A 26,947-nucleotide genomic window follows, 5' to 3' on the forward strand; every position below is an offset into this window, starting at 1 on the left:
ATCTAAAATTTTGACCTATCAGACCAAAGGGCATTTTAACACTGATCTAATGTCCATTTCTTTTGTTTCTTGGCCCAAGCAAATCTCTTCTGCTTGTTGTTCTTTTGAAGTAATGCTTTCTTTGCCTCAATTTGATCATGACCTTTTTTTTTTGATTTACTGTACTGACTAATAGGGCTAGCGACTCTTTACCCACCCATTCACTTCACAAGACTGCTGATCTACAGCACATAATGAAGGCAAGAAATGTCACAAATTAACTTTTGACAAGATGAGATAATGCCAAGCTGTCATCAAAGGTAAATGTAGGGACTATAAACAATTTAAAACATAAATCATAAAAATATAGTGCTAAAGACAAAGAAAATTAAGACAAACCATTGAAGAAGTAGGTGTGTTCAAGCTCGTGACTGGTAGTTTATAGTGACATACAGTCTGAGATTTCATACATAAAGCAATTTTTATCAAGGGAAAGGGAATATAAATTTGAGAGACTATATTAAAGGTAACTTGTTAAAGGTAAGTTAAAGGTGTGTTGACCACACACACATGCATAATTATTAATATGGTGTTCCAGCGTGTTTGGTGTTTGAGGTTAGTAGTTAATTTAAGACTTTTATTTTGACTTGCATTGGTGTTTATGGTCATTTACAACCAGTATTAATTTAATTAAGTTCTAATTTTGTTAGAAAATTATTTTCTAGTATTTGTTTTTTTTAAGTGCTTATGTAAGTATACATTTTGTTGTGTTTATGAGGCACTGGATGTTTTTTTTTTTCTTGTATTATATTGTACACATATGTTTAATAAAGGATCACATGTGCTTAAACCACAGGCTCCTTCATTATTGAACAATAATTTGCAATTGACCTTTTTTCTGACCAAAGCTATGATCTGCACACACATCCTACACCTTTATTTCCCATGTGATTCTATTTCTGTACCTTCAAGGTGTTGTATTTATCATGGAGCAAATTATGTTTTTGAGAAACAGTTAACTTTGCTGGATCTGTCGTCCTCCGAATGAGATCTTCTCCTTTTACGAACAGGTCCTTCAGTTCATCTTCATCAGCAAACTGCAAAAGCACATGCACATAGAATTAGTAGATAGGAATGTACTTTATTATTCATCCTTTGAATTGGTCAAATAACTAAATCCAATATTCTGTAAGTTTTACAGTTTTGTTTCTATTTCTATTCTTTCTTCATCAAATTATACAGTAACAAAGTCATCAATATGCTTGTCCTACTGTATCAACTCATCTCACAGCTACATGGTATAATTAGTACTCATTGTGGCAATATGAATTCATAGGAAAATGCTAATGAACTGACTTAAGGACATGGCAGTATGAGTGTTCACTGATGATGGTGTTACTCCACTGAGAGAGACTGATCAGTCAGTGCATCTCTCTGATAACAAACATGAATGTTTAACGATTCTCTCAATGTAATGTAATCTCAGGTGTATGATTGGAGATTGATCCATAGCATGGATCCTCTCATTGGATCTTCTCATTCAAATAATCATTCAAATATAATAATTGCAAAAGTGTCTCCTTACTGTATCTCCTATGAAATCATCTTCTTTAAGAATTTCACCAATTTTTATCTCTTCTTCAAGCTGAAGTAACCACTTATTAGCTTGCCTGTGGTACTCTTCTACTTCTTGAGAGGAAGCCTATTTAGATCAATAACATGTACAAATAACCATGAAAAATATTTATGTAAGATTTTGGTTTAAATCAGAGGCAAAAAAACATATGTAGCAAAGACGCCACAATTTTTGCAGCTACCTGTCCATGTAGAATCCTTCTGGAAATCATTTCAAAGCGTTGGCTGAGCTGATTCAGCTTGGGCTCTATGTGAATTCTGCATTGTTCCCCCCTGTTTTTAATGATGTCTTCTCCAAGATTGTGCACCTCCATTACCTTCCCACGCATTTCTTCCAATTCTGCTTGTAGACTCTGACCAGTTTAAGTGAGTTACAGGTAAAATAATGTTACAAATATATAACAAAATAAAACCAATTATTGTACTATAAAAAAAGAAAAACAATTATTGTGTGTGTGTGTGTGTGTGTGTGTGTGGACTTAATTGCTACTTAATCAGGGGCAGCGGTAGATTAGCATGTTACGGCTCTGAGGTACTTATTGGAAGGTCAGTGTTTCGAGCCCCAGCTCTGCCAGGTTGCTGCGGTTGTGCCCTTAAACAGGGCCGTAACCCTGTTGTAGGGCGGTGTGCAATAGCTGACCCTGATCTCTGACACTGACCTACTAACAAAACTGGCATATGTAAAGAATGAAGAATTTCACTGTGCAGCGACATGTATGTGATGAATTCAGATTGAACTTAATTTAAAACGTAACTTGTAAAGTTGCTGGTTCACCTGAGTGTCAAAGTCACTCACATATGTATGCAGGATTTGTGGAGGATTTGGGTAAATATCTTTACAGATTTGCTTTGCCCCAGAGTGTGGTACTGTACATTTAATGGTGCAAACCTTGAGGACATGGTTCTTGCAGCCCTCATCCTCCATCTTGTCCATCTGAATCTCAGCCTCATCCATCCAGGCATTTATATGAGCAATATTCTGTTCCAGTGTATTCATTTGATTCTGGTAATCCTGCCAAACATAAAATGTTATAACAGTAAATTTTAATCAAAAGGACGGTTATACAATCAGCCCTAATACTTACAGTAAATGTCTCTCAATGTGTTTATGATCATACAGTTTGTCTCTAATACAGTATGTCCAGTAGGTAAATATAGTCCAGTTTTGTTTTCTCACCAGCAACAAATGTAGCCACTGTTCACTGCGTGATGTCACAGCAATCCAGTTGCTGTTCAACAGGCTGACTTTGTCATCAATTAGGTTTTCTTCTGTGAGCAGTGCTTTCAGGGCCTCTGCTAAATCTCTTACTAAACACAGTTGGGGAGTGCGTTGCTCTGTATCCTTATTTGTGGCCTGGAAAATATGTTTAATAACAGTTATGTACAGGTGAAGACAGAATTTTGCATACACCCATCATGAATATAAATGTGGCAATTTTGGGCCTTGAGATTACTGAACTGGCCTTTGTCTGGAGCAGGAAAGGAGTGCACAATATGTACACAATCATTACATATATCTTTACATGTATCATTACATGTATCACATATATCTTTAATATTTGAAATCCCAAAGAATTTTAAGTGTAAACGTAATTCATTTTTTGTTTCTGATATCAACAGATGAATAATTTAGTGATGCTAAAAGTCTTGAAATGTCACCCTTGGCTCAAAAAAAAAATGGTTTGGATGGTCAGGAACTGATCAGGAAGCAGGCACATGGAACTAAAAGTTGATGAAGCACAAGTGTTACTGTTTACATTTACATTTACATTTAGTCATTTGGCAGACGCTCTTATCCAGAGCGACTTACATTTTTATCTCATTACACATCCGAGCAGTTGAGGGTTAAGGGCCTTGCTCAAGGACCCAACAGTGGCAACTTGGTGGTTGTGGGGTTTGAACCTGGGATCTTCCGAACCGTAGTCCAATGCAAGTTTCATACCATTCTTGACTAAAAGGCTGAATCCTTGAAATCAACACCTTTAACCTTGACTAGTTAGAAGGTCACATATGGATTAAGGAAAAGCCTTCTTGAGGGTGAACACAACCCCTAGAACACTGCACCAACTGTAAAGTATAGTGGCAGTAGTATTTTGCTCTGAGGCTGTTTTGCTGTCAATGGAACTTTTGCATTTCACAGTGAAGAAATAATAAAGACAGCAATCAGCAGCATTCTTCAACATAAAATCTTCATCATCTAGTCATTAAAAGCATCGAAAGAGAGTGTTCCAACAGGACAATGACCTCAATTACACATCAAAGCTGGTGGTGGACTGCATAAAGAAGAGTAACATCTTTTCGGAAATCATAGGAATTTATATGACATTAAGCTTCTTTAACAAATCAAAACAAAAAACATTTAGATTCCCAAAAACTTTTTGGTTACAGTTATACAGCCTCAGTAAGTCGGATGGTTTAGTACTGTATTTGCACCTTGGCCCACGTCAGCTCTGCTTCTAGGTCACTTGGCATCCCTTCCACCGACGACCGACAGGTCAGTTCATTATCAACCGCTGCTAACCATTCTGTTAGACTTTTTGTTTCTTTTTTAAATTTTCTCAATAGCTTCAAACTTTTTTCTAGTGCTTGCTTTCCTTCTGTCACCTGTACACAAAATGAAACACACGTTAACTGAAAAACAATTTCAAAGTCATTAACAAACCGCTGATATATTTAAAATGAGCTGAAATATTAAATAAACAAGGCTCAAAACTACTTAATATAAAGTATTAATATAGTAAAATATAAAGAGACCAAATGACAAACAATTAAATTTGTAAATGAATCCAACTTTTCTTTAAAAGTAATAAAAAGTGTGTAACTCTTAGGGCATTGATGGGCATAAGTTTACTCTGTTAAACTAATACTTATAAGCAGTCTACCATGAGACCTAACAGTTATACCTACTGTAATTATACACTTAGTTCCTACCAAATATTTAGTAACAGCACTGGGATGTTTAACTACAGTGTGAAAAACTATTTGCCCCCTTCCTGATTTCTTAGTCTTTTGCATGTTTGTCACTCAAAATGTTTTTTTAACACATTTAAATATTAGTCAAAGATAACATAATTGAACACAAAATGCAGTTTTTAAATGATGGTTTTTATTATTTAGGGAAAAAAAAATCGAAACCTACATGGCCCTGTGTGAAAAAGTGATTGCCCCCCTTGTTAAAAAATAACTTAACTGTGGTTTATCACACCTGAGTTCAATGTCTGTAGTCACCCGCAGGCCTGATTACTGCCACACCTGTTTCAATCAAGAAATCATTTAAATAGGAGCTACCTGACACAGAGAAGTAGACCAAAAGCACCTCAAAAGCTAGACATCATGCCAAGATCCAAAGAAATTCAGTAACAAATGAGAACAAAAGTAATTGAGATCTATCAGTCTGGTAAAGGTTATAAAGCCATTTCTAAAGCTTTGGGACTCCAGCGAACCACAGTGAGAGCCATTATCCACAAATGGCAAAAACATGAATCAGTGGTGAACCTTCCCAGGAGTGGCCGGCCGACCAAAATTACCCCAAGAGCGCAGAGACAACTCATCCAAGAGGCCACAAAAGACCCCAGGAAAACATCTAAAGAACTGCAGGCCTCACTTGCCTCAATTAAGGTCAGTGCTCACGACTCCACCATAAGAAAGAGACTGGGCAAAAACAGCCTGCATGGCAGATTTCCAAGGCGCAAATCACTTTTAAGCAAAAAGAACTTAAGACTCGTCTGAATTTTGCTAAAAAAAAAAACATCTTAGTGATTGCCAAGACTTTTGGGAAAATACCTTGTGGACCGACGAGACAAAAGTTGAACTTTTTGGAAGGTGCGTGTCCCGTTACATCTGGCGTAAAAGTAACACAGCATTTCAGAAAAAAAACATCATAGCAATAGTAAAATATGGTGGTGGTAGTGTGATGGTCTGGGGTTGTTTTGCTGCTTCAGGACCTGGAAGGCTTGCTGTGATAGATGGAACCATGAATTCTACTGTCTACCAAAAAATCCTGAAGGAGAATGTCCGGCCATCTGTTCGTCAACTCAAGCTGAAGCGATCTTGGGTGCTGCAGCAGGACAATGACCCAAAACACACCAGCAAATCCACCTCTGAATGGCTGAAGAAAAACAAAATGAAGACTTTGGAGTGGCCTAGTCAAAGTCCTGACCTGATTCCAATTGAAATGTTGTGGCATGACCTTAAAAAGGCGGTTCATGCTAGAAAACCCTCAAATAAAACTGAATTACAACAATTCTGCAAAGATGAGTGGGCCAAAATTCCTCCAGAGCGCTGTAAAAGACTCGTTGCAAGTTATCGCAAACGCTTGATTGCAGTTATTGCTGCTAAGGGTGGCCCAACCAGTTATTAGGTTCAGGGGGCAATTACTTTTTCACACAGGGCCATGTAGGTTTGGATTTTTTTTCTCCCTAAATAATAAAAACCATCATTTTAAAATTGCATGTTGTGTTTACTTGTGTTATCTTTGACTAATAGTTAAATGTGTTTGATGATCAGAAACATTTTGTGTGACAAACATGCAAAAGAATAAGAAATCAGGAAGGGGGCAAATAGTTTTTCACACCACTGTATAGGTTTCACTGTGCATTACGAATTAATTACACTGACTATTGAGGAGAAAGCAACTGCCTGCCAAAACCTGCATTCAAAATATAGGAAATATAGTGGCAAAAAGTATGGAAATATAAAGAGAAACTCTTAAAAGGAGAAACACTTTCACCTCTATTAAAACAAACTCGTGTCTACGACTGAATCAAAGCCGTTATGAGAATGAATCTGATGAACACAACAGCACTTTCTCTCTTGTGATTTCGCTTAATTGTAACTAATATTATTTACTTAAAAATTGATTGATATTAATTAATATAATGTACCTACAATAGTTACATCTAATCAGTATGACTTCAATGAGAAATTTTACAGAATTAATTTAATTAGTTTTTAGCCAAACTTCAACAACAAAAACAAACCAAAAATATTGACGCCATGCACGGTGGTATCCTTTTTGCAATAGAAATTAGAAAGTCTTAGCGTTGTCTTACCTGTGAACCCAAGTCGTTGTATAAGAGCTTGAGATGTGTCAAACGCTCGTCCAGCTCTTTGGGTTGTTCAGTCTGCTGTCTCTGCACTACTTGCCTTCCTGTCTTGATTACCATCTCCACTTCCGATTTCACTTCACTTAGAGACTTATACAACTTCTGCAGAATAAAAATGTATGAGCTTTATTAAAATATAGATTAACTGTGGTGCACCTAAATCATAAAAATGCAAAACTGTTTTGGAGTTCATTATTTAGGTTGGTAATATACAATTTTATCGATAACCAACAAGCCGATTAAAAAATATATAAAACAAAATTGTAAACATGATTAACAGATTATTAATTGATTAGTTAATATATTATATCTAATATATATTAGTTAATAATACAGACTTCTCACAATGTACTGACTGATCCTTTACACTCAACAAAACCAGCTGAATACCTTAATTAAAACATGTGCCCTCTTTGGGCAATTAGTGGTATTAATAGACTAAATGGCAAAAATCATTCAATATCTGATGATGCTTAAAAAATATATATATATAGTAATCAAAATTAAAAGGGAGAAGAAGAAATCCATCAATTTAACACACGCACACATGCGCACACACGCACGCACACACACACACAGATACAGAGCTGCATTAGTGATTTATAAGCTATTTAATATTTAATGTTTTAAAGTCCATGATATGGGGCATAGTGGCCGTGCACCTACAGGGTTTTGGGTTCGATTCGAACTTTATTTTTTATAAATGTGCATATGTGCATATATGTGCACATAGTTTATGTGCATAGTCTATGTGTCCTTGGTGAGCTTCTTTCAGGTTCTCTTGTTTCTTCCCATAGTCCAAAGAAATTTTTTTTCTAATTGCTATTTACAAATTCCTCATATTGTGTAACTGACTGCGTGAGTGTGTGGCCATGTGCGCTGCAATGGACTGGCACCTGCCTAGTGCCCCAAGTCCCCTGGGATAGATTCCAGGAGATAGATGTGACCCCGTACACATTATAGTATAGAGAATGGGCGAGTGAGTCTGTACTGCTCCACTGGCTTCATGGTATGTTTCCTATGAATGACAAACACACTACACACCACAAAACATTTCTGTTATCTGTGATATTTTTTTTAAACCACCTGTACTTTTAGTTTCTCGCCCAAATGCATTTTCAATAAATCGCAAGATTATGTACATAATCCAATGCATGTAATTTTTTTGTCACTTAATGAACTCAGTCGTTAAGACCTTAACAGCTTACAGAAAGTAGGCATTTAAGGTCACAGTGCTAAAAACGCAGGACACTAAAGAGACTTGACCCAGGGTCCCTGCTCATCTGCGTGAACGTGCATTAGGCATGCTGCAGGGAGGCATGAGGACTGCTGATGTGGCTAGGGCAATTAATCGCCATGTCCGCACTGTAAGACGCCTAAGACGGAGCTACAGGGAGAGAGGAAGGATGGCTGATCATCCTCGCAGTGGAAGACCATGTGTAACAACACCTGCACAGGATCGGTACATCCGAATATCACACCTGCGTGACAGGTACAGGATGGCCACAACAACTGCCCGAGTCACACCAGAAACACACGATCCCTCCATCAGTGCTCAGACTGTCCGCAATAGGCTGAGAGAGGCTGGACTGAGGGCTTGTAGGCCTGTTGTAAGGCAGGTCCTTACCAGACATCACCAGCAACAACGCCAGACAGGAGTGGCAAAAAGTGCTTTTCACTGATGAGTCACGGTTTTGTCTCACCAGGGGTGATGGACGGATTCGTGTTTATCGTTGAAGAAATGAGCGTTACACCAAGGCTTGTACCCTGGAACGGGATCGATTTGGAGGTGGGGGGTCCGTCATGGTCTTGGGCGGTATATCACATCACCATCGGACTGAGCTTGTTGTCATTGCAGACAATCTCAATGCCTTGCGGTACAGGGAAGACATCCTCCTCCCTCATGTGGTACCCTATGCATGCTCATCCGGACATGATCCTCCAGCAGGACAATGCCACCAGCCATACTGCTTGTTCTGTGCGTGAGTTTCTGCATGACAGCAATGTCAGTGTTCTGCCATGGCCAGCGAAGAGCCCGGATCTCAATCCCATTGAGCACGTCTGGGACCTGTTGAATCGCAGGGTGAGGGCTAGGGCCATTCCTCCCAGGAATGTCCAGGAACTTGCAGGTGCCTTGGTGGAAGAGTGGGGTAACATCTCACAGCAAGAACTGACAAATCTGGTCCAGTCCATGAGGAGGAGATGCACTGCAGTACTTCAAGCAGCTGGTGGCCACACCAGATACTGACTGGTACTTTTGATTTTGAGCCTCCCTTTATTCAGAGACACATTGTGAAACATTTTTAGTTTATGTCTTATGGTGTTGACTCTTTAAGTGTTCATACAAATATTTACACATTAGGTTTACGAAGAGTAAAAACAGTTACCAAATAGTATTCAGAAGGGTTACATACACAATATATTTTTTTATTTTACCCATCCTAAACACAGAAACAACATAAGTTAACACCTGGATAACTTATAAAGAACAGACTCACACCAAATGCGACTATGAATGAAATAGGGTTCAACTGGTTGGAACACTAAATCCAACTCATACCTCGGGTACTGAAAAGAATAGAAAGGGCATGCTAAAACCAGCTGATGCATTAAGGTATTGGAGATAATCATATGCCATAGTGATGAAAGGCTGCCATGAGACCATGGGCAAGTTTAAAGGAAATTAGGAATATCTAGTAAAATTTGGTGCCTCTCTGCATGTGACTACAATGTCTCTATCCTAGTTATGGGGTAGGTTGGCTATAAAAAAAGCCTTTATAGAGTCAACAGATCACCACTACTTTTTCAGCTTTTAATAAACTGTTGGACGGTTCTTTAACTAATTACATTAAATCTCATCAGTTTTCTTTACTTGATACAGGCCAGTAATTTGACTCTTCTTAAACGCAGTAACATCTTTTTAGCATGTAATTTTCAACTTGGTTGTTTAAGAAATTAAAAGCTACTGTACTTACTGCATTGTTTATGGTTAAAAAAGGTACTATCAGCTAAAGCATATGCAGCAATTATTCAATCAAACCAAGCTTTTGCTTATTAATGGGGCTGTTTTTTGTCCAGGCAGTATACACCAAAACCAACCTACTGTAAAACCATATGGCAAAACATGTTATGATCTGATGAAACAAAGCTAGCTTAGATAACTTATAGATAGCCTATCATTATCACTCAAAGATCACTATACCCGAGCATGGTCTGGCACAGCGTCTGGCAACATTTCATCAGCATTGACTGAGAGGGTATCATGGGCAGCACCAAACATTCATTTTGGCCACCTGCAAGCATCTATTAACATCTGAAGCTAAAGAAAAAGTCACCTTCCAGCACCATAACAACTCAAAGCAAATATCCAACCAGACACATATCATATCAAAACCTGTGAAATCTACAAACAATAATTGCTTACATAAAGGATGATCACATTTATAAATATGATTTTTTTTTTTCGTTACATATATTATATAAATATTTACATTACAAAATGGTTGACAGGATTGATCTTGGTTTAGTTTTTCCCATGACAAGCCTGCAAAATTTAAAAGGATGTGCAAGGTTTTTATATCTAGTGTAGAATTGTCATGGCACACCACCAGAGGGCGCCATCCGCAGAGACTTTATTTTGTTTCCTTTGTTTCCTTTCTAAGTTAAACTCCGTTTCCCAGAGTGCACCTCGGTCAGGTCATTGGAGCGCTCACCTGAACCGAGGTGGCTCATTAGTTTCATTATAAGTAGTTGTGAGTTTAGTTGACCCTTTGTTGGCCATCTGTTAAGTTACCTTTTGTGAATTCTCCATGTCTCTGCGTCACGCCCTTCCCCCTTAACTCCTGGTTTGTTTGTGTTCCTCCTGTTTTGGTTTAACCGCAGTACCCTAGCCTGTGTATTCTCCTAGCCTGTTTAATCTCCTCGTCTTGCTTATCTCCTTGTCATTGTAGATCCCAGACATGTGTAGATCCTATTAATGTCAAGCGCTAGTCATGTTTAGTTTAGATAATCTAGCTTAGCCCTGGTTCTGTTTAACTCCTTGTCTTGTTTAACTCCATGTATTTAAGTTTCTGTTTTGTTTAGCTTCTGTTCTGTCTCAAGTTGATGTCAGACTGGTCTCCCAAGTGCTAGTTTAGTATGATAGTCATGCTACTGCTATTTTGGTTTCTCTCCTAGTTTCCTCGTTTCTTCCTTTTAGTTCCATTAAGAGAGTTGGTTTCTGTTCTGGTTTCTTCTTTCATTCAAGATTATTCCCCCCTGTGACTATGCCTCATGTCAAGTCCACACCCCGTACATTAGCTGCTTTATTGGTACTCAATGGATTATTTTTCTGGTTTGTGCTGGTTTTAACTGTGAAATATGGACAAAACTAAAATCCCAGTACTGTATTCTGTACAAAAAAAAAAAAAAAACAGGCACCTGGAAACATAATTAAATGTTAAAAGGATTATATTAATATTCGGTATAATATATATAAAAGTCAAAATAATGAATTAGGATAAAATACTGTTTTAACACTTCTGCCATTTTTTTAGTTTTTATATTTATATATTTTATTCATTGTTCAAAATAATGTATAATGAATATTAATTTAACTAGGTAATGGCTATATGACAATTATTAATCAACTGGGCAATACCTTATTTCCTGTTATACTGTACTTATACTGTACATTCCAAACAATATGACACTTTCCCAGGAATGGAGAATACTTTATCTAGACTGGATTTTACATAAGATTCATAATGTGTAAAGAAGCAAATAATTTAGTATGTATAAAGATCACTCACTCTCACTCACTCATCTTCTATACCGCTTTATCCTGTATTCAGGGTTGCGGGGACCTGGAGCCTATCACAGGAGGCTTAATGCACGAGGCAGGGTACACGCTGCACAGGGTGCCAATCCATCATGGGACACACACACTTACACACTCATTCACACAAGATGGGCAATTTGGGAATGCCAATTAGCCTAACCCGCATGTCTTTGGACTTTAGGGAGAAACCGGAGTACCTGGAGGAAACCCACCAAGCACAGGGAGAACATGCAAACTCCATGCACAAAGAGACGACAATCAAGCCTGCAACCTGGAGGTGCAAGGCAACAGGGCTAACCACTACACCACCGTGCCGCCTACTGTATGTACAGTATAAAGATGCATAAAGCATATAAAACTCACCATGCACTGTTCCAGCTGGGACTGCACCACATCCTGCTCCAAGCTGTGGATGCTTAGCACCCCCAGCTGATTCTTCACTTCTTCCAATATACATTCACATTCTTGCAACCTCTGGTCAAAGTTGGCCGGCTTTTGAAAAAGTCGGAACTTTGCTTTCACATCCAATAACTTAGCCTTACAAAAAATCCAAAAACAGTGTGGTTAATTTCAATTTAAACTAACAACTGAGACTGTCACTTTGCCTGTCTGTTTTATTTATGTTAACAAAAAGATAAATAAAAACTTGAAACAGAACCATATATCTGTACCTGGCATAATGTATATTAATATTAATATTAAATTATCAGGAAAACACCTTATCCTCTCCTTGTATATTAAGAGTACCTAAAAAAATTTTAAGGAACTGATCCATTTCAAAGTGTCAGATACAGTACAGTGCAAAAGTCTTACCACATTTCTTTATAATTAACTTTTTTGACTTTTTTAATGTAGGCAAGATTTTGGTTCTTATTTGCAGTCTAATCCCTGTAGCTGAGCAGTAAAAAAAGTAAAAAAAAAGAACATCTCACTGAAGACATAAACCACTGAGACACAGGTACAGATGATGACAGATGATCAGGCCGGTGATTAGTATACAGTACTGCTGATGCTGAATGCCGTTGGGTGAGTGGAATGAGTGGTTGGAACAGACGAGAAATGAAATGAGGTTGCTGCTGAAGTTGTTCCATAAACAGTAAATTTTTAAATTGTATCTTTATGCAGTTTGCAACCTATCACAGTAAAACTTTTTCTCCGATTTTTTTTTTATTTAATTTGCATTTCATGATTTAAAATGACAAAATAAAGAGTGGCTTAAGACTTTTGAACACTACTGTAGGTGTCATGGGCATGTTAAGTTCTACTCTAAAACGATCATGGTTTTTTAAAGAAAAAAATCAGGCATAGTTTCAATATTCATATTTATAAAATCTAAATTTCTTGACCAAAGCATAGAAATGTGTATGTACCCATTTCTGTTCTTTATTTAAATTGTGCAAAACATGTTTAGGACAACTAACATGTAAAACCATGTTGGCAAATAGCTGTCTGTAACTTGTGAAGAAGAAGAAAAAGAAGAAAATATGAACGTATGATTAATTAATTTAATTTAATTTAAAAGAGATATCATGACATGCTTAGCTTATGTATTGGATTTTATGCAATATGTATGTATTTTGTGCAAATAAAAAAAGGAACATGTAGAATGCTTACATATGTAGCATCAACCTCAGGGACCATTTTTTCTGAGGCATCGCCACTGGATCGTTTCTTCATATCATCTAGAGCCACTTCATGATCAATCAGTTCAGTTTGAATTTTCTATAATAATAATAATATTAATAATAAAAGAAGTTAAAAGCTGGCATATTCAGATATTTTTAAACATCACTGTACAAAGTATTCAGAAAACCATCTAGTAAACTGATTGCACCATATAGTTATGCAGAGAAATATACAAACCTGAGCTTCCTGTGGTATCTGAGCAGCATCTATACCATCCGCAAGATATGCAGTTAAATGACGATCAGTTGCCTTTAAAGAATCTTGGATTTGACGCAGAGTTTTGTCATGTTCGTTTGCCCACTGCAAGCTCTTCTCTAGCTGCTTTCGTCTTTGTAAAACCTGTGATATTTTTTTTTGTGTGTGTGTGTGAGAGAGAAAGAGAGAGAAAGATAGAGAGATTAAGTGTGTGCACAAACAAAGATTCATTTATGTATTTAAACTTGCAAATAACAGTTTTGTCAGTACCATGAGTACCGTTACATGCATACAGTACCCTTTCCATAAGTTCATCCCAGTGAATGTTATAATCTTCCACTTTCTTATGAATGAGTTCATCAAGGACTTCTCCATCCATAAGGGTCTGGGCCAACTCACGTATTTGGTTGCGGTTATATTCAGGATGCTCTTTTACCATGATATCTAAGGACTGAAACAAACATGAACAGAGACCATAAACAGACATTAAATAAAATATGAACTAAATAAAAAAAAATAATAATATTAAATTAAGTGTCAACAAAATTGACACTTGAATGACACTTTAAATGGGTGCACTCTACTTTTTGTTTATCTTGGCAAATCTTTCTAACAAATCAAAAGAATTAGCGTTTTTTTACATTAGCAGTAAGGATGAGTGAGCATGCTTCAGAATGCACTCATGATGAACTGTCAGACTCTGTATAAGAACTGTCAAGATATAACTAACAACTCATAAAAAGTACTTATTATCTAAAGTTTTGAATTCTCACCAGGTAAAAGCAACATGGATTACCAATTTTAAAGCTGTGACCTATGAACTTGAACCAGTTTATTTTAACGTGTGTGAATTGAACTTTAAGCTAGCTCTTGTGAAGTCTCGACTAATACATACATACATACATACATACGTACATAGATAGATAGATAAATAGATAGATAGATAGATAGATAGATAGATAGATAGATAGATAGATAGATAGATAGATAGATAGATAGACATCAGGCAGTTCAGAGTCCAAATACTTACAGTCAGAGCTTCATTTAATTCATCTGCTCCCCCTTGAAAGTTCTCCGTCTCATTAAGTTTCTGTTCTAGTAGATCCAGCCAAGAGTTTTCCTGTTCTAAGTAGCACAGCAATTCACACCAGCAAGCCCACACCTCCTGTAATTGATACCAATGGGGTATTAGGATGGATGACCTTAATGAATGATTGGTGCAAATCTTTCTATAGACATATACACACAGTATAATATAATACCTCTAAAGTCTTGCACTTTCCATCAAGCCGACTGCACAGTCTTTGGTAGTTGGACGTCAACTCATCTAGTTTTTTCTTTAGGGCCTCATGGGCTGTGGGTGGTGCCTTTGCAATAAAACTGGTCACTTTATCTTCCAAAAGGTTTACCTTTATTTCTTTCTGGTGTATTTCTTCTTGAGCTCGCTGAGCATTGATACGTGGAGTGAAATAACACACATAAGAGAAATTCAAGTCAGTTTGTTTTCTTCTGTATTTTGTTTCACAAAAGTGATGTTAACAAACTTTAAATAAGTTAAATGTCAAATTTCTATTAACACAAAATGTAGCAACACCCTCTATTAGCCTATATCGTGACATAATTGATTTATTAGAAACTAAACAAGCAAACTTAAACTCATTCAAAGCCTTTATAGTTCCATAAAATCCAAATAAATAAGTAAAAAGGCATTTTAAATCAGACAGCTAATATATACTGTAGAACTCTTAGTTTCGTATGTTTGACAGGAATACAATGGTGGCTTTTACATAAACACCTGGAAGCAACATTTATTTTTTTTACAATTAAAACACTTTGCCTTTAATATTTGGTCATGATTTAGATGATCAGGCATTATTTTGATGAAAGGAAATTTAATCCATGACAAATTATTTTTGAAAAACCTAACTTTCCACTCGTGAAACTGTTAGGGACAATAATCTGTTTTTTAAAAAGCAACATAATTAAAAACCAGGGCTTCCAGTTTGAAAAGCACAAACCTTAAGTTCCTCCACTGCTGTATGAAGTTCTTCAGGTGTTTTATAATGAAAATCCCTCTCCAGGTAATCTTCCTCTGCTTGTGTAATCCACTCTTGCATCTCTTGCATCTCCTTCTTTAAACTCACTGTCATATCCAGTCCACCTTTCAAGGCAGATTTCTTCGCATACGCCTACAGAGAAAACTACTAATTTACAACAGCAATCCAAATATTGGCACACTTTAAATCCTCTGATCAATTAAGTTTTATTTTTTAACACAAAATCAGAAGCTTTATTAGAACTGCTAATTGTTACCTGTTTGCAAATCAGTTCCCACTGAGAATTGAGTTCATCAAGCAGCTTCTGTATTTTCACAGCAAATGGTGGCTCTGCGTCTTTTTTCAAGACCTGTCCAACCTCATTGATGCCATTAAGACTAGGTTGGACAGTGTGAATGTCATTAACTAAGGCCTGGTAACAAAAAACGCAACATATTAGAAAAAAAATAAAACAATCAGTCAGTCCCTCCATTTATTTGTATTTCAGGACCATTTCGTCAACACAGAAATGCAATAAATGAAGACTCACCGTGCACTGTTCTAGCTGCTTCTCCAGAGCCTCTGAATCTCCTAAAGCTGGCCACTCCTCGTTCAGAAAAACATCAACCTTAGCCATCCACTTCTGCAGGGTCTTTGTGTCATTCTAATTGTAAAATATATTTTTGTTGCATTAGAGGATAAATGTTTTTTATTCTTTAAAAATACCACTATTGTGTGAATTATTTAAAATATCTTAAAAGCTGTTGGTGAGTTTCACTTTTTTAAATGTTGTACAAAACAAAGTAATTCATTATTCCCACATCTAAGTTAAAATGCAATTCAAAAATAATAATTACATTAATTAAAAACATTAAAAACATAAAAAAAAAACATAATCCCCAAACACACACACACACACACACACACACACACACACACCCCTACCTGAAGAATAGCACTACATTATAAATGTGTTCATTTAAATACACTTTCAACTTTGCTTAAACATTGTCTAATATGTGAGCTTATATATATTAAAAAATATTTCTACCATCACACAATTTGCTCCACTTTTCTCAGGTAGAAGGCTGGAAAGTCTTAAAGCTAAAACAACAAGACCGAGGTACAGCTTTCCTGAGGCTGTGAGGATAATGAACTCAAAAAACTTACTAACGTAACTTGAACAGTCAAAATGACTCATGCAATTAGGGTTATATTTTCTAAAAATGCTGTGTGTTTAATCACTTATTATTATTTCTTACTATATGCTTAGGTTTTATTGGCCTATATACATTTAGCTTTCTTTAGAATGTTACAGTATTATTATTATTATTATTACTTCGATTCTTTTTTTAATGTTGTGTGCTGGTTCCGGAAAACAACTTTCATTCTTTTATATCTAACATATTGAATTACAAAAAAGCCTAAAACTGAAATAATTTTATTGATGTTCTCTTTTTAATATTTCAGTTAAAAAACAAACTACATACAGCCAAAACATAGTATTGGTACAGTTTCTGTATTATATGGATAACATAAAAGAAAAAAAAATTAACATTAATACAGTGTTTTGACCATTTATTAGAAATAAAAGTAGACATAATAAGGTGCCAGAAATGCATGCTCAGTTGGGTTAAGGTCTGCTGATTGACTTGACCAGTCTGAAACCTTTTTTCTAGACACAAACCCATAACCCTGGAGGCATGAGGTCACAGCGCTAAACTCTACTGTATAGGTACACAATGTGTCCACCTTGCCAGCGCCACATATAGTAAAAAAATTTTTTTTTACTATACACAATATACAATATGCACAATAATAATACAATAAATAAATAATTATTGAAATAACACTACAACACTCAAGAGATGTGATTGCTTTCTGTACAATAGAGATAGCATTATGTGTGAAAAAATGTTGCATTTGGCATATCTGGTTATATTTACTGCAGTCCTGGCCTCTAAACAGGTCTGCTGCACCATTTTCTAACCACTGGAAGCATAGATGTGTATGTGGTTGGACGATGCCAAAATGAATGTTATGCAGCACATATCTGTCAAAAATCTTCTAAAGAAGACATGTGTGGCCTCCCACTTTACATACTACTTGAAGTACTCAAAATAGCTACTGTGCACCTCTGCTTTCTAATGATGATTCTGTAAAGGTTTGGTCAAATTAAAATAAACTTTTTAGGACTTTAACAGCATTTCAAAAATGGAAGAAAAGCCTGGAAAATGCCCTCTAACCAGGCTCAGTGATTAACTACAGTAGTAAAAAGACAATAAAAAAAACATCTCAACACCCACCTGGAACTGCTGCAGCATGGATATGTGACCCTGCAACAGCTCTATGTTTTCTCTTAGTTGATCCCACATATGTCTCCAACAGGCCATCATATTGTCCATCTCAATGTGATACTTTTGAGATATTTCCGGGGGGGCTTTCTGGTACACCTGTTCAGCCATCCTACTGAGATCATCCTTTTTACTCTGCTGCTCTTGTTGTGCTGCTTGAATTGCCTGAAAAATACCATTGCTAAATTAATGTAGTGATTATTGTATGGCTTCCTCAAGTCACACTTATAAAAGAAGCTAATCATCTTTTTTTCTTTTTTCATCTTATTTATTGTGAATTTATTTTAGATTATTTTAAAATAATAATTATATACCAATTATTTACAGATTGGAAAACCAGAAACTACTAATATGTCACTGCCTCCTGCCGAGTACATGATAGCACAATTCCTCTAGATCCTGTTAGCTTAACACACCTCATCCTGAGGTACATCATGCATAACCATGTTATAGGATTTTGAAAGATGTGCACACATAAAAGGTGGTATACAGCTGTCTCAAAGCTAATTTTCATGTTAATTTGTCACAACACTTAAAATGCATACATCAGGAACTAACACAGTGTTATTTCAAGACATTAAAAACAAACCATGGTATCTTTCAGCCTTTGCTCCATGATAGGGTACTCAGTTACAGCTGTAGAAGGTAGTTTGTCTTCACATTGTTGGAGCCATGCCATTAGGGTTGCCATTACGTCCTTGTAGTGTGCAGGTGGAAGGCTAGTCTGGACTACAAAATAATAAAACAAACAAACAAACACAGATTTGGAATAAATCATAATTGTTTATGTCTAAAAATACTTGCAATTTCTATTTAAATTTGGCATAATTATGCATGGCTGCCAGTGGAAGTGGGTCACTGGTGTTTATTGAACCTGACCGCTGATAAAAGTAGGAAGTGAATGGGACTATACTCAGCCAAATTATGCAATACTAATGGGACACTATCTATCTACAGTATAATGGAGATAGATGATGACCCAAAAAATAAAAAAGCAATCCAAGGCAAAGAAACGGGATATTCTTCACTGCACAAGTCCGACACCTGATCTCAATCCAATAAGCATGCTTTTGCTTTTGTTTATGTCCATAGGTTTCAGACTTCAGGCAGTCTCTGACTGCAAAGTATTTTCATCCAAGTAATAAAGGGAATCATAATATTTGTAATTATGTTCGTTCATCCATTATTTATAAATACCCCAAAATTTGTGAATAAAATAACTATAATTCCTGAATGGTTGATGCACACTTTTGGAATACCCCTTGAATTAAAGCTAATAGCCTTGACTTTAATCCTAACTTGAGCGTTTCATTTAAAATACAGTGTGGTGGTGTATAGAGGTTTTATGCCAAAAAACAACTTTGTTCCAAAATTGATGGACCTAGCTGTGCATATGAGAATATGCTTCTGTATGTATATTTACAGAATAACTTTACACAGTATACATAATACATTATATACAGTAATATAACATTATTAATATTAATATATTATTATTAAATATAACATTTGTACCACAATTTTACAATTTAACATTTGTACAACAATTTTCAAACATAATGTACTAGTTTAAAAGTGTCGTGAATGCCATTTGTATAATGTAGGCAGTATATCCACCCAATGGGTGATGATACCATTTGTTAAGTGATCACAATTAATATATATATTTTATATATAACTTTTTTTTTTTTTTACTCCTTGTTTTTTTCTGTTTGGTTTATTAGTCACTTTACTGAGGGGACAAAGGGGGTCTGTTCTTTTTTTGTTTTAAATTTTTGACTGATAACATTCCAGTGTTAACATTTCTGCTCAGGGAAGCCTCTCTTCATAAAAAAAAGCCACAGGGCTGAAGAGCACTGAACCCCCACTCTGGTGTAATTTGCATATTTTGGGATCTTATCCTTTACAGTGTTAAGTGGAAAGAGGATGCCGCTGGACAGAATGACATTTATAACAGTGGGTTTTACTTCCACAGACAAAAACAAAAGAAAATTATCTGCACTAACTGAGTTTAAAAAGGAAACACATTATCACTCTGCAGTGCACACACAGTCCCCATCCTCCCAAAAAATACCCATAAGGCAGTGCACTTAAACATCAACACTTTTCTCTCTAACACTAGTGTAATCATGAGCTAAATCCATAACTCTTCATGGATCTGACAATATATTAAATTAAGCAATAAATATCACAGTATATTGTGTACCAATCGGTTTCAGCCAATAATTACTTCATTTTTACAGCTCGGTTGTCTCTCAACTGGCCGATCACATAAACTGATATTATTGTGATGCAGCAAAATACACAAGTCGACGCCACATCAACATACCATCGTCAGTCTGGGAATATTATTAACTCTCTTCATAAGGTTTAAAATTTGCAATATGCAAAGTTTTTTCTAAAGCGAAACCATATGGGAGCACATCAGCCAAAGGCTTTAACACAACAAACAAATGCAGTGTGAATAAGCAGAGGCGTTCAAAGAGCACAAGCCTCAGTCTGCAGAGTGTAAAAAGACTGAAACCATTATCACAAAAATAATAATGAAGTGAGAAATAAAGAGCGGTTTCCAGCTCTGGCCGAGGAAGCCTGGGTTTACGTTACCGCTCCATGCATGCGGGCATGATTGGCTCGCCAAATACAAAGTGACGGATGTGTGTGTTTATTTAAAAATATTTTGTGCAGAGGCTCAGTTTGTTATTCATTGACATAGCCGTGTTCCATGTGCTGCATGTTATAACAAGTGAGTATAGTAGGACAGTTGTATTTTAGAGATTACGCTTTTTATAGTGTTAAAGCAGTTGCTCTTTAGTCAAACATAGTCTGTTCTATTGGTTTCAGTTTCTTCATAATCTACATGAAATAATAAGATAATGGAATATGACGCATATTTTGCCTTCTAACAAACGTTTTAAATGTATAATATTTTCTGATCTTAATTATATTTGTGCACTGCTGTCTATAACATTTATTTTTCCTTTTTTTCAGTATAAACTGGTAAATAAATAAACAATTCAAACACAACTGATTTTGATTTCTGTCATCAGGGATCAGTGATTGGCTCCAAAAACCCTTATCAGAGCACTTCTAACTTCTCAAGTGATATTAGTCTCTGATGTTAATGTTAAAATATTTTTAGATTATACTGAAACTAGGACTAGATTATCATAAAAACTAAAATAAACTAGTGTTTACTGTACCTTTGCCTTTATTCTTAAACTAGACTTTATTAGTTTTATGTGGTGTTTTATGCACCACGACACTTCATTTACAGTCTGATTAACATTTTACAGCTGAGTTTTTTTTTTTTACTTTTCTTTAAAACATATATTGAATAAAATGTTCCAGGCAGAGATTAAGCCTGACATACTGTAGATGTATGCCCACTGACATTGAAATCAGGGTCACAACCACATGGTTATTGGCTAATATTTTATGCAATCTTTTAACTATATTGCATAAAATATTAGTCCAATAATTCCAGCCCCTCATTCAAGTTTAAGAATGAAAAGCCAGTAAAAAGTCTGTCAACTCTATGCTGAAAACTGATAGATTGTAGGTGTAAAATCTAGAAATCTTTTAAGTAACAAGACACTTTTATATGATAATGGACCTTTTTTGAACTTCTGTACAAAACTGTTAGAGTAGTACAGTGCCTTCACACATCAAACATTACTCACCTAATACAAGCTGTTTCTCTCTTGCCCGTAGGTCAGCAAGAACACTTTGGTAGTGCTCCTGAAATGCAGCTGTATCAGCATCAAAGAGCACCTGTTTTTCCTCCTTTTCCCTTAGCTCCTGGAGTTGTTCATGTAAGTGCTTCATTTCTGGCTCAAGCACTGACAGTCGAGCAATCTCATCCTGCAAACAAGAATAAACATTTCTTTTATTAACGACGTTGATGACAAAAACGATCAAGTATATAGAGATGTACCGTAGCAACGGGCCAAATGTTCATGCATGCATTCATGTAGTAAGTTCAACTACTGTATCATATAACCAACAGCATTACCATGGACAGACAACACTGATAGATAATTTATAAAGAAAATATATTCACTTTGATAAACAATGATTTACTTTAGATTTAAGAAATAAATAAAAACAGAAATAAAATTATTTCAAGTTCCAGTTGCAGTATAATTCTCTTCTTCAATTTGCTGTGCTCAATCTACTTCCACTGATCACTATTTCCACTATTACTATTACATAAGGTGGCTTTAAAAAGTCTACACAGCCATGTTAAAATAGCAGGTGCTTGTGATATAAAAATCAAACCAAGATAAATCATGTCAAATATTTTTACACTTTAGTATTTGCTTGACTGCTATACCCAGGCTGTGCAGGCTTGTTTATCACTATATGTACATTTTCGACTTTTTGCAAAGGCCCCGATCCAGAGCGACTTACATTTTTATCTTATTATACAGTAGATCTGAGCAGTTGAGGGTAAAGGGCCTTGCTTAAAAGTCCAATAGTTGTAGTTGTGCTGGGGTTTGAACCTGTGATCTCCTGATGCATAGTCCATAGTCCAACACCTTAACTACTGACTACCCCTGACCCCTGACAGTATGTCCCAGTTTGTATCACACCTTTTAACAAGCTTTTTTAAAAATAATTTACACACAGTTACGCCTGGAAAACTACGTAGGAAAGGGCATAAGTTATCATTAAAATCTGACATAACAAAACCAAGACAAAAGGTTAAGCAGAATATATATCAATTAATTGAACATTTATCTTGTTTTACACAATACTCAATAAATTAAGGACCATAAAGTATTTGCTATTTAGAAGGACATCTAAGCTCCAGTTATGCAGGAAGGGTTGATGTGAGTTGAGTTCTAATAATGAAGGTTTGTTTAACAGGTTAACCATGTAGTGTGACTACTATTGTTCTTTTATTACTTTTAGATTAGTAAGTTGATATTTTTGGCAATTCTTTTTTCATTTTTGACATTAAAATTTGACATTAAAATGTTATAGCTGTTATAATATGATGAGCTGAGAGGATACCAAGTACTGTGAAAGAGGGGCAGAATGAGATGCTGAGGATCTCAAGTTGACTTACTATTCTAAGTGTGAAAAAAAAAGTGTGTATTTACATGGATCAAAAAAGATGCTTAAAATTAGATTGAAATATTTAACTTTTCTGTGCTTAGTTTCATTATTTAAAAAATAAACTGCCATTAATAGGAATGATTCCAACAAGAAGTAAAATGTTGAAGGTACAGGAGCTTTACAAAGTGAAATTATTAAACATCATTTCACTGGAAACATACATACAGTAACAGACTTTCAGTAGGGTTGAATCAGGACTATTTGGTGGCAAATTCATCTGTGAAAATTATTCAAAATGCTTCCAGAAACACTCTAGTCTAATTGTGGAATAACCTTGTCATTCAGTACATTCAGGTAGTACAAATCTGTAAATGCTCCACTGTTTCTCTTTTTTGCACAATATTCATTACTTTTTGCGCTAATTCCTTAATTCTTGCTGCTATGTTTACTACCTCAACACCATATTTTATGTTCTGATATGTCATTGTCGCATTGTCACTTTGTCACTTTGTTGTTGCTTGTTTGCACATTTGCACCTGCACTTTATGTTGTCTGTTGTCTGTAAAACCTGTAGATAGTCTTCCTTAGTTGGTTAGTTTTAATAAGTTTTTGTTAATTTATGTTGTAATTTATGTTAGGACTATCTATCTTGTCTCTGCCAGCCAGCTAACTAGGCCTCTTAGTTAGCTAGTTTAGCTTCTCTGTCAATTTATGTTGTAAGTTTATGTTGCATGTAGCACCTTGGTCCTGAAGGAACGTTGTTTCGTTTTACTGTGTACTAACTGTATATGGTTGAAGTGACAATAAAGCCTACTTGAACTTGAACTATTTTTTATGCAAGGATGCTATCTCACCCATTTAGGATAGTGCTGCTCTCATTTCTTGCAGCATAGCTCATAATCTTAGAACAGGACCAGTAATAGCAAAAGACCAGGAAGCAGACATACAGGTGAACCTGAGCATCTGCTGTCTACATTGTGTCATCGCTCAAGTTCCACCAAATTGAACTGTGTCTGATCCCCAAGCTAACAAAAAATGTAGCAGGACTGCTGATCTGGAGCTAGGATTATAAATTTTTATTTTTTATATCCAAAGCCATTATTGTTTATGTCAGAAGTTTAGTTTTACAGAAACAAAGATTGAACTGAATTAATATGTATAATTAAATAAAGCTAGTCCTCTGGGATACAGTTACGTAAATCATCCTGGTAGAGAAAAAGGTGTTGCTTATTTTTTGCAACCATAATTTATATGTGAATTTGCAGATTTATTCTCAAACCTTTTCTTTGGAGTCATTAATATGGATTTTGAGAATTAAGAAGAAGCGTCTGGAACACTACGTGGAAAAGGGCACAAGTTATAATTATAATCTGACATATATAACCACTATTCTCAAGACCGTATAAAAAGAACTTGACAAATCTTCTGTGACCTCACCTATACAGTAATTTTTCTAAAGAGCAGCTCTAAAGCTCAGCTGTGGCAGGAGCTGACCTCACCTACTGTAAACTCTGGTAATCCATAAATACACATATGGGTGGAACAAAAGAAGCCTGGATGTTGTTACCTGGGTGCTGCTACCTAACTCAGTTCCCACGCACAAGCTAACAAGCTTACAGTGCATGGAGCTTTAGCTTAGCTATGCTATGGTGGCTAATGTTAAGTTACATGTATATGCTGATGCATTTGATTAAACTTTTTCATACCTTACACATCATCCTACTGTATGTCAACAACTGTACAACATTTTAAATATTAATACATGCTAATGCTGTAACTTACATTTAGAGGCTTTTAAAGGAAGTTTGAATATAATTTTAACAGTTGTCATAAATAGGAAATTTAGCTATTAAGACCAACATTTTTTTATACCAGGCTGCTTATATGTCTATTAATGTTGTAAAGTAGCTAAATAGCTAAATTTCCTATTTTAACATGGGCATTCCTAACTTTTAACATGTGCATGTAAAGGGATTAAACTCACTTTTGGGGCCAGTGGTCATTTAAGGAATTGCACATTTTGCCACTTGGCCTCATCTTCATAATCAGAGGTTGCCTCTTTGTCCATTCTCGATTCATTAAGAGTTAATAAGCATTGGAGGACCCACTTATAAAACTAGTGACATTCTTGATCCTCTTCAAATGACATTTAAAAAGTTATAATACAGCAGTGATCTTCATATCTGCATATGAATAACATTCATAAAATGAAAGATTTAGCCCTCACACTGCACAGAGACAGCACAGATTAAAGTGGTAAATGATCAACTATTGGCCTCTAATTAGGGTTGTGTCTCTTTGTTTGTGTTATTAGAATTAGAAAATTTAGAAGGTAAAGAAAAATCCCTTTCCTGATTCATGTCCTATTTGACTGATTGTTATTAGTTTTAAGTAAAAGTAAATAGTGACTTTTCTATTCATGCTAAAGTTTGGTATTTAACAAAATCCCAAAAATCTTTTGCTTTTTACAGTATCTACAGTATATATTGTTACTCTGAATAATATAATTCATGAGCATGGGATAATTTTTCACTGTTATGCTGTTGACAAATATGTATATAAAAGCCAGATGGGAGGCATGAACTTAATAAAGTTAAGGAATACGTAAGGCACATTGGACACTAAATGCTTAACAACATCTTTCTACGACTCTAATCTACTTACTATGACTCGTGGCATGAATCTGCACAAAGTGCTTCAGTTTCAAATAATCATTCAATGCAGAACACAAACAGCAAAGGAACATGATAATAATAATCAAAAGAATAATAATTTCTGTCCAGCATTAAATAATTATTTAATTATTATTAATTAAAGCTGCTCACATCGCGCGCACTTTCACTTTTAAAAAATGCAGTGTTTAATCAGCAAGCATATGTCGCCCCTCTTTATGATAGATGAATATTATGACTGAAACAAAGCTGCTCTTGTCGGCTCATATCAGGAGCATTTTGATTAAAGAGGAGATGAAAAGTGAAAGTGTGTACCAACAATACAGCACAATGCATGTGAGTGAATGGCTGAAATGTGGTTGTGAATAAACCTTTTAGTGAATGTAAAATGTTTGTGTGAACCCGCGATGCGCGTGCGCTCTTTCACTTTGCCAAGTTTTGATCTAAAGTCAGATGAACGCGCGCGTCGATATGAGAGATTTATAAGAGATTTCTCTTTCCTAGTAATACAACATACACAAGTTTATATGTGTTAAATAAGCGCTGTCTTTGTGGCGCTGTGCAAAACACGCGCCGATGTGAGCCGCTTTATTTCAGTCATAATATACTAACATATTTTTGCTATGTAGTGGACTGTGCGCGCACAACCTCTTGAAGGGCAATAACTGCACAGACCAAACTGTTATTTTCTTGTACTGTTATAAAAATTCTAAATATAAACAAACAAACAAAATACAGCTTTTTTTCTCAGAGGTAAACGAAAAAGTGCCTGGACCGTTGCCTAGCAACACTGAACGAAACGAGGCATAATCGTGGTGTTTGCTTCGGTTATGACATAGTTTATTATCTGCTGTGGTAGATCTGATTTATTCGAACGCAATAATAAAGCTTTATATCCTCAGGAGGGATCATTACATTGTTTTAGCGATAATTTCACGAAAGCGAGTTTAGAACTAATTCGCTGCTCCTGCTCCATCTAAAGCACTGTCACACAAAAAAAACATTAAAGTTGTTCAGAAGCTTTAAATAGAATGAACGAACTAATGAGTTTTCTTGTTATAAAATAAGTTCTTTTTTCCCTGTTTATTTCTCTTCCTTTGAATATGAAAAAAAAAAAAACACTGATTATCAACGCGGGAATGAGTGGCGCATTGTCCAAGTGCAAGTTGATCTTGTAGCTTAATTATTTACTTTGGGTGAAAGCGCCATCTAGCGATCATTATGTGTCAGCGACAGCTTCCCATTCAAAACAATAGGCGGTCAAATGACCGGTGAATCGCGTTAAAAGTAGGTGACACTGGCGCGGCGCTTCTAGTGTTGATGCTGATAACACAGAAGTTGTGCAACATACATGTAGACCGTATGCAGCTGGAAGTAAGTTTTTTGATTACATAGTAACTATGTT

General features: G+C 35.8%; 1 protein-coding gene across 3 annotated transcripts in view; it reads right to left on the reverse strand.

Annotated features, from left to right (window-relative positions):
- dmd (dystrophin) overlaps positions 1-26,947 on the reverse strand; it is a 201,531-nt gene that overhangs the window by 115,679 nt on the left and 58,905 nt on the right. For all 3 annotated transcript variants that reach the window (XR_008355731.1, XM_053477075.1, XM_053477074.1), the window contains exons 21-39: positions 21,490-21,670; positions 18,399-18,538; positions 17,762-17,974; positions 16,006-16,119; positions 15,733-15,888; positions 15,438-15,608; positions 14,682-14,864; positions 14,450-14,584; positions 13,718-13,870; positions 13,402-13,563; positions 13,153-13,260; positions 11,902-12,075; positions 6,666-6,821; positions 4,048-4,218; positions 2,792-2,968; positions 2,504-2,626; positions 1,797-1,967; positions 1,565-1,681; positions 945-1,076 (exon numbers count right to left, since the gene is read on the reverse strand). Coding sequence is in view for 2 of the 3 variants with exons in the window: in XM_053477075.1 (XP_053333050.1) it covers positions 945-1,076; positions 1,565-1,681; positions 1,797-1,967; positions 2,504-2,626; positions 2,792-2,968; positions 4,048-4,218; positions 6,666-6,821; positions 11,902-12,075; positions 13,153-13,260; positions 13,402-13,563; positions 13,718-13,870; positions 14,450-14,584; positions 14,682-14,864; positions 15,438-15,608; positions 15,733-15,888; positions 16,006-16,119; positions 17,762-17,974; positions 18,399-18,538; positions 21,490-21,670 (2,937 nt within the window). In the remaining variant the exon portion in view is untranslated. The remainder of the gene's footprint in view (positions 1-944; positions 1,077-1,564; positions 1,682-1,796; positions 1,968-2,503; positions 2,627-2,791; positions 2,969-4,047; positions 4,219-6,665; positions 6,822-11,901; positions 12,076-13,152; positions 13,261-13,401; positions 13,564-13,717; positions 13,871-14,449; positions 14,585-14,681; positions 14,865-15,437; positions 15,609-15,732; positions 15,889-16,005; positions 16,120-17,761; positions 17,975-18,398; positions 18,539-21,489; positions 21,671-26,947) is intronic.

This window comes from Clarias gariepinus, chromosome 18, assembly GCF_024256425.1.
Source record: "Clarias gariepinus isolate MV-2021 ecotype Netherlands chromosome 18, CGAR_prim_01v2, whole genome shotgun sequence".
Taxonomy (NCBI): domain Eukaryota; kingdom Metazoa; phylum Chordata; class Actinopteri; order Siluriformes; family Clariidae; genus Clarias; species Clarias gariepinus.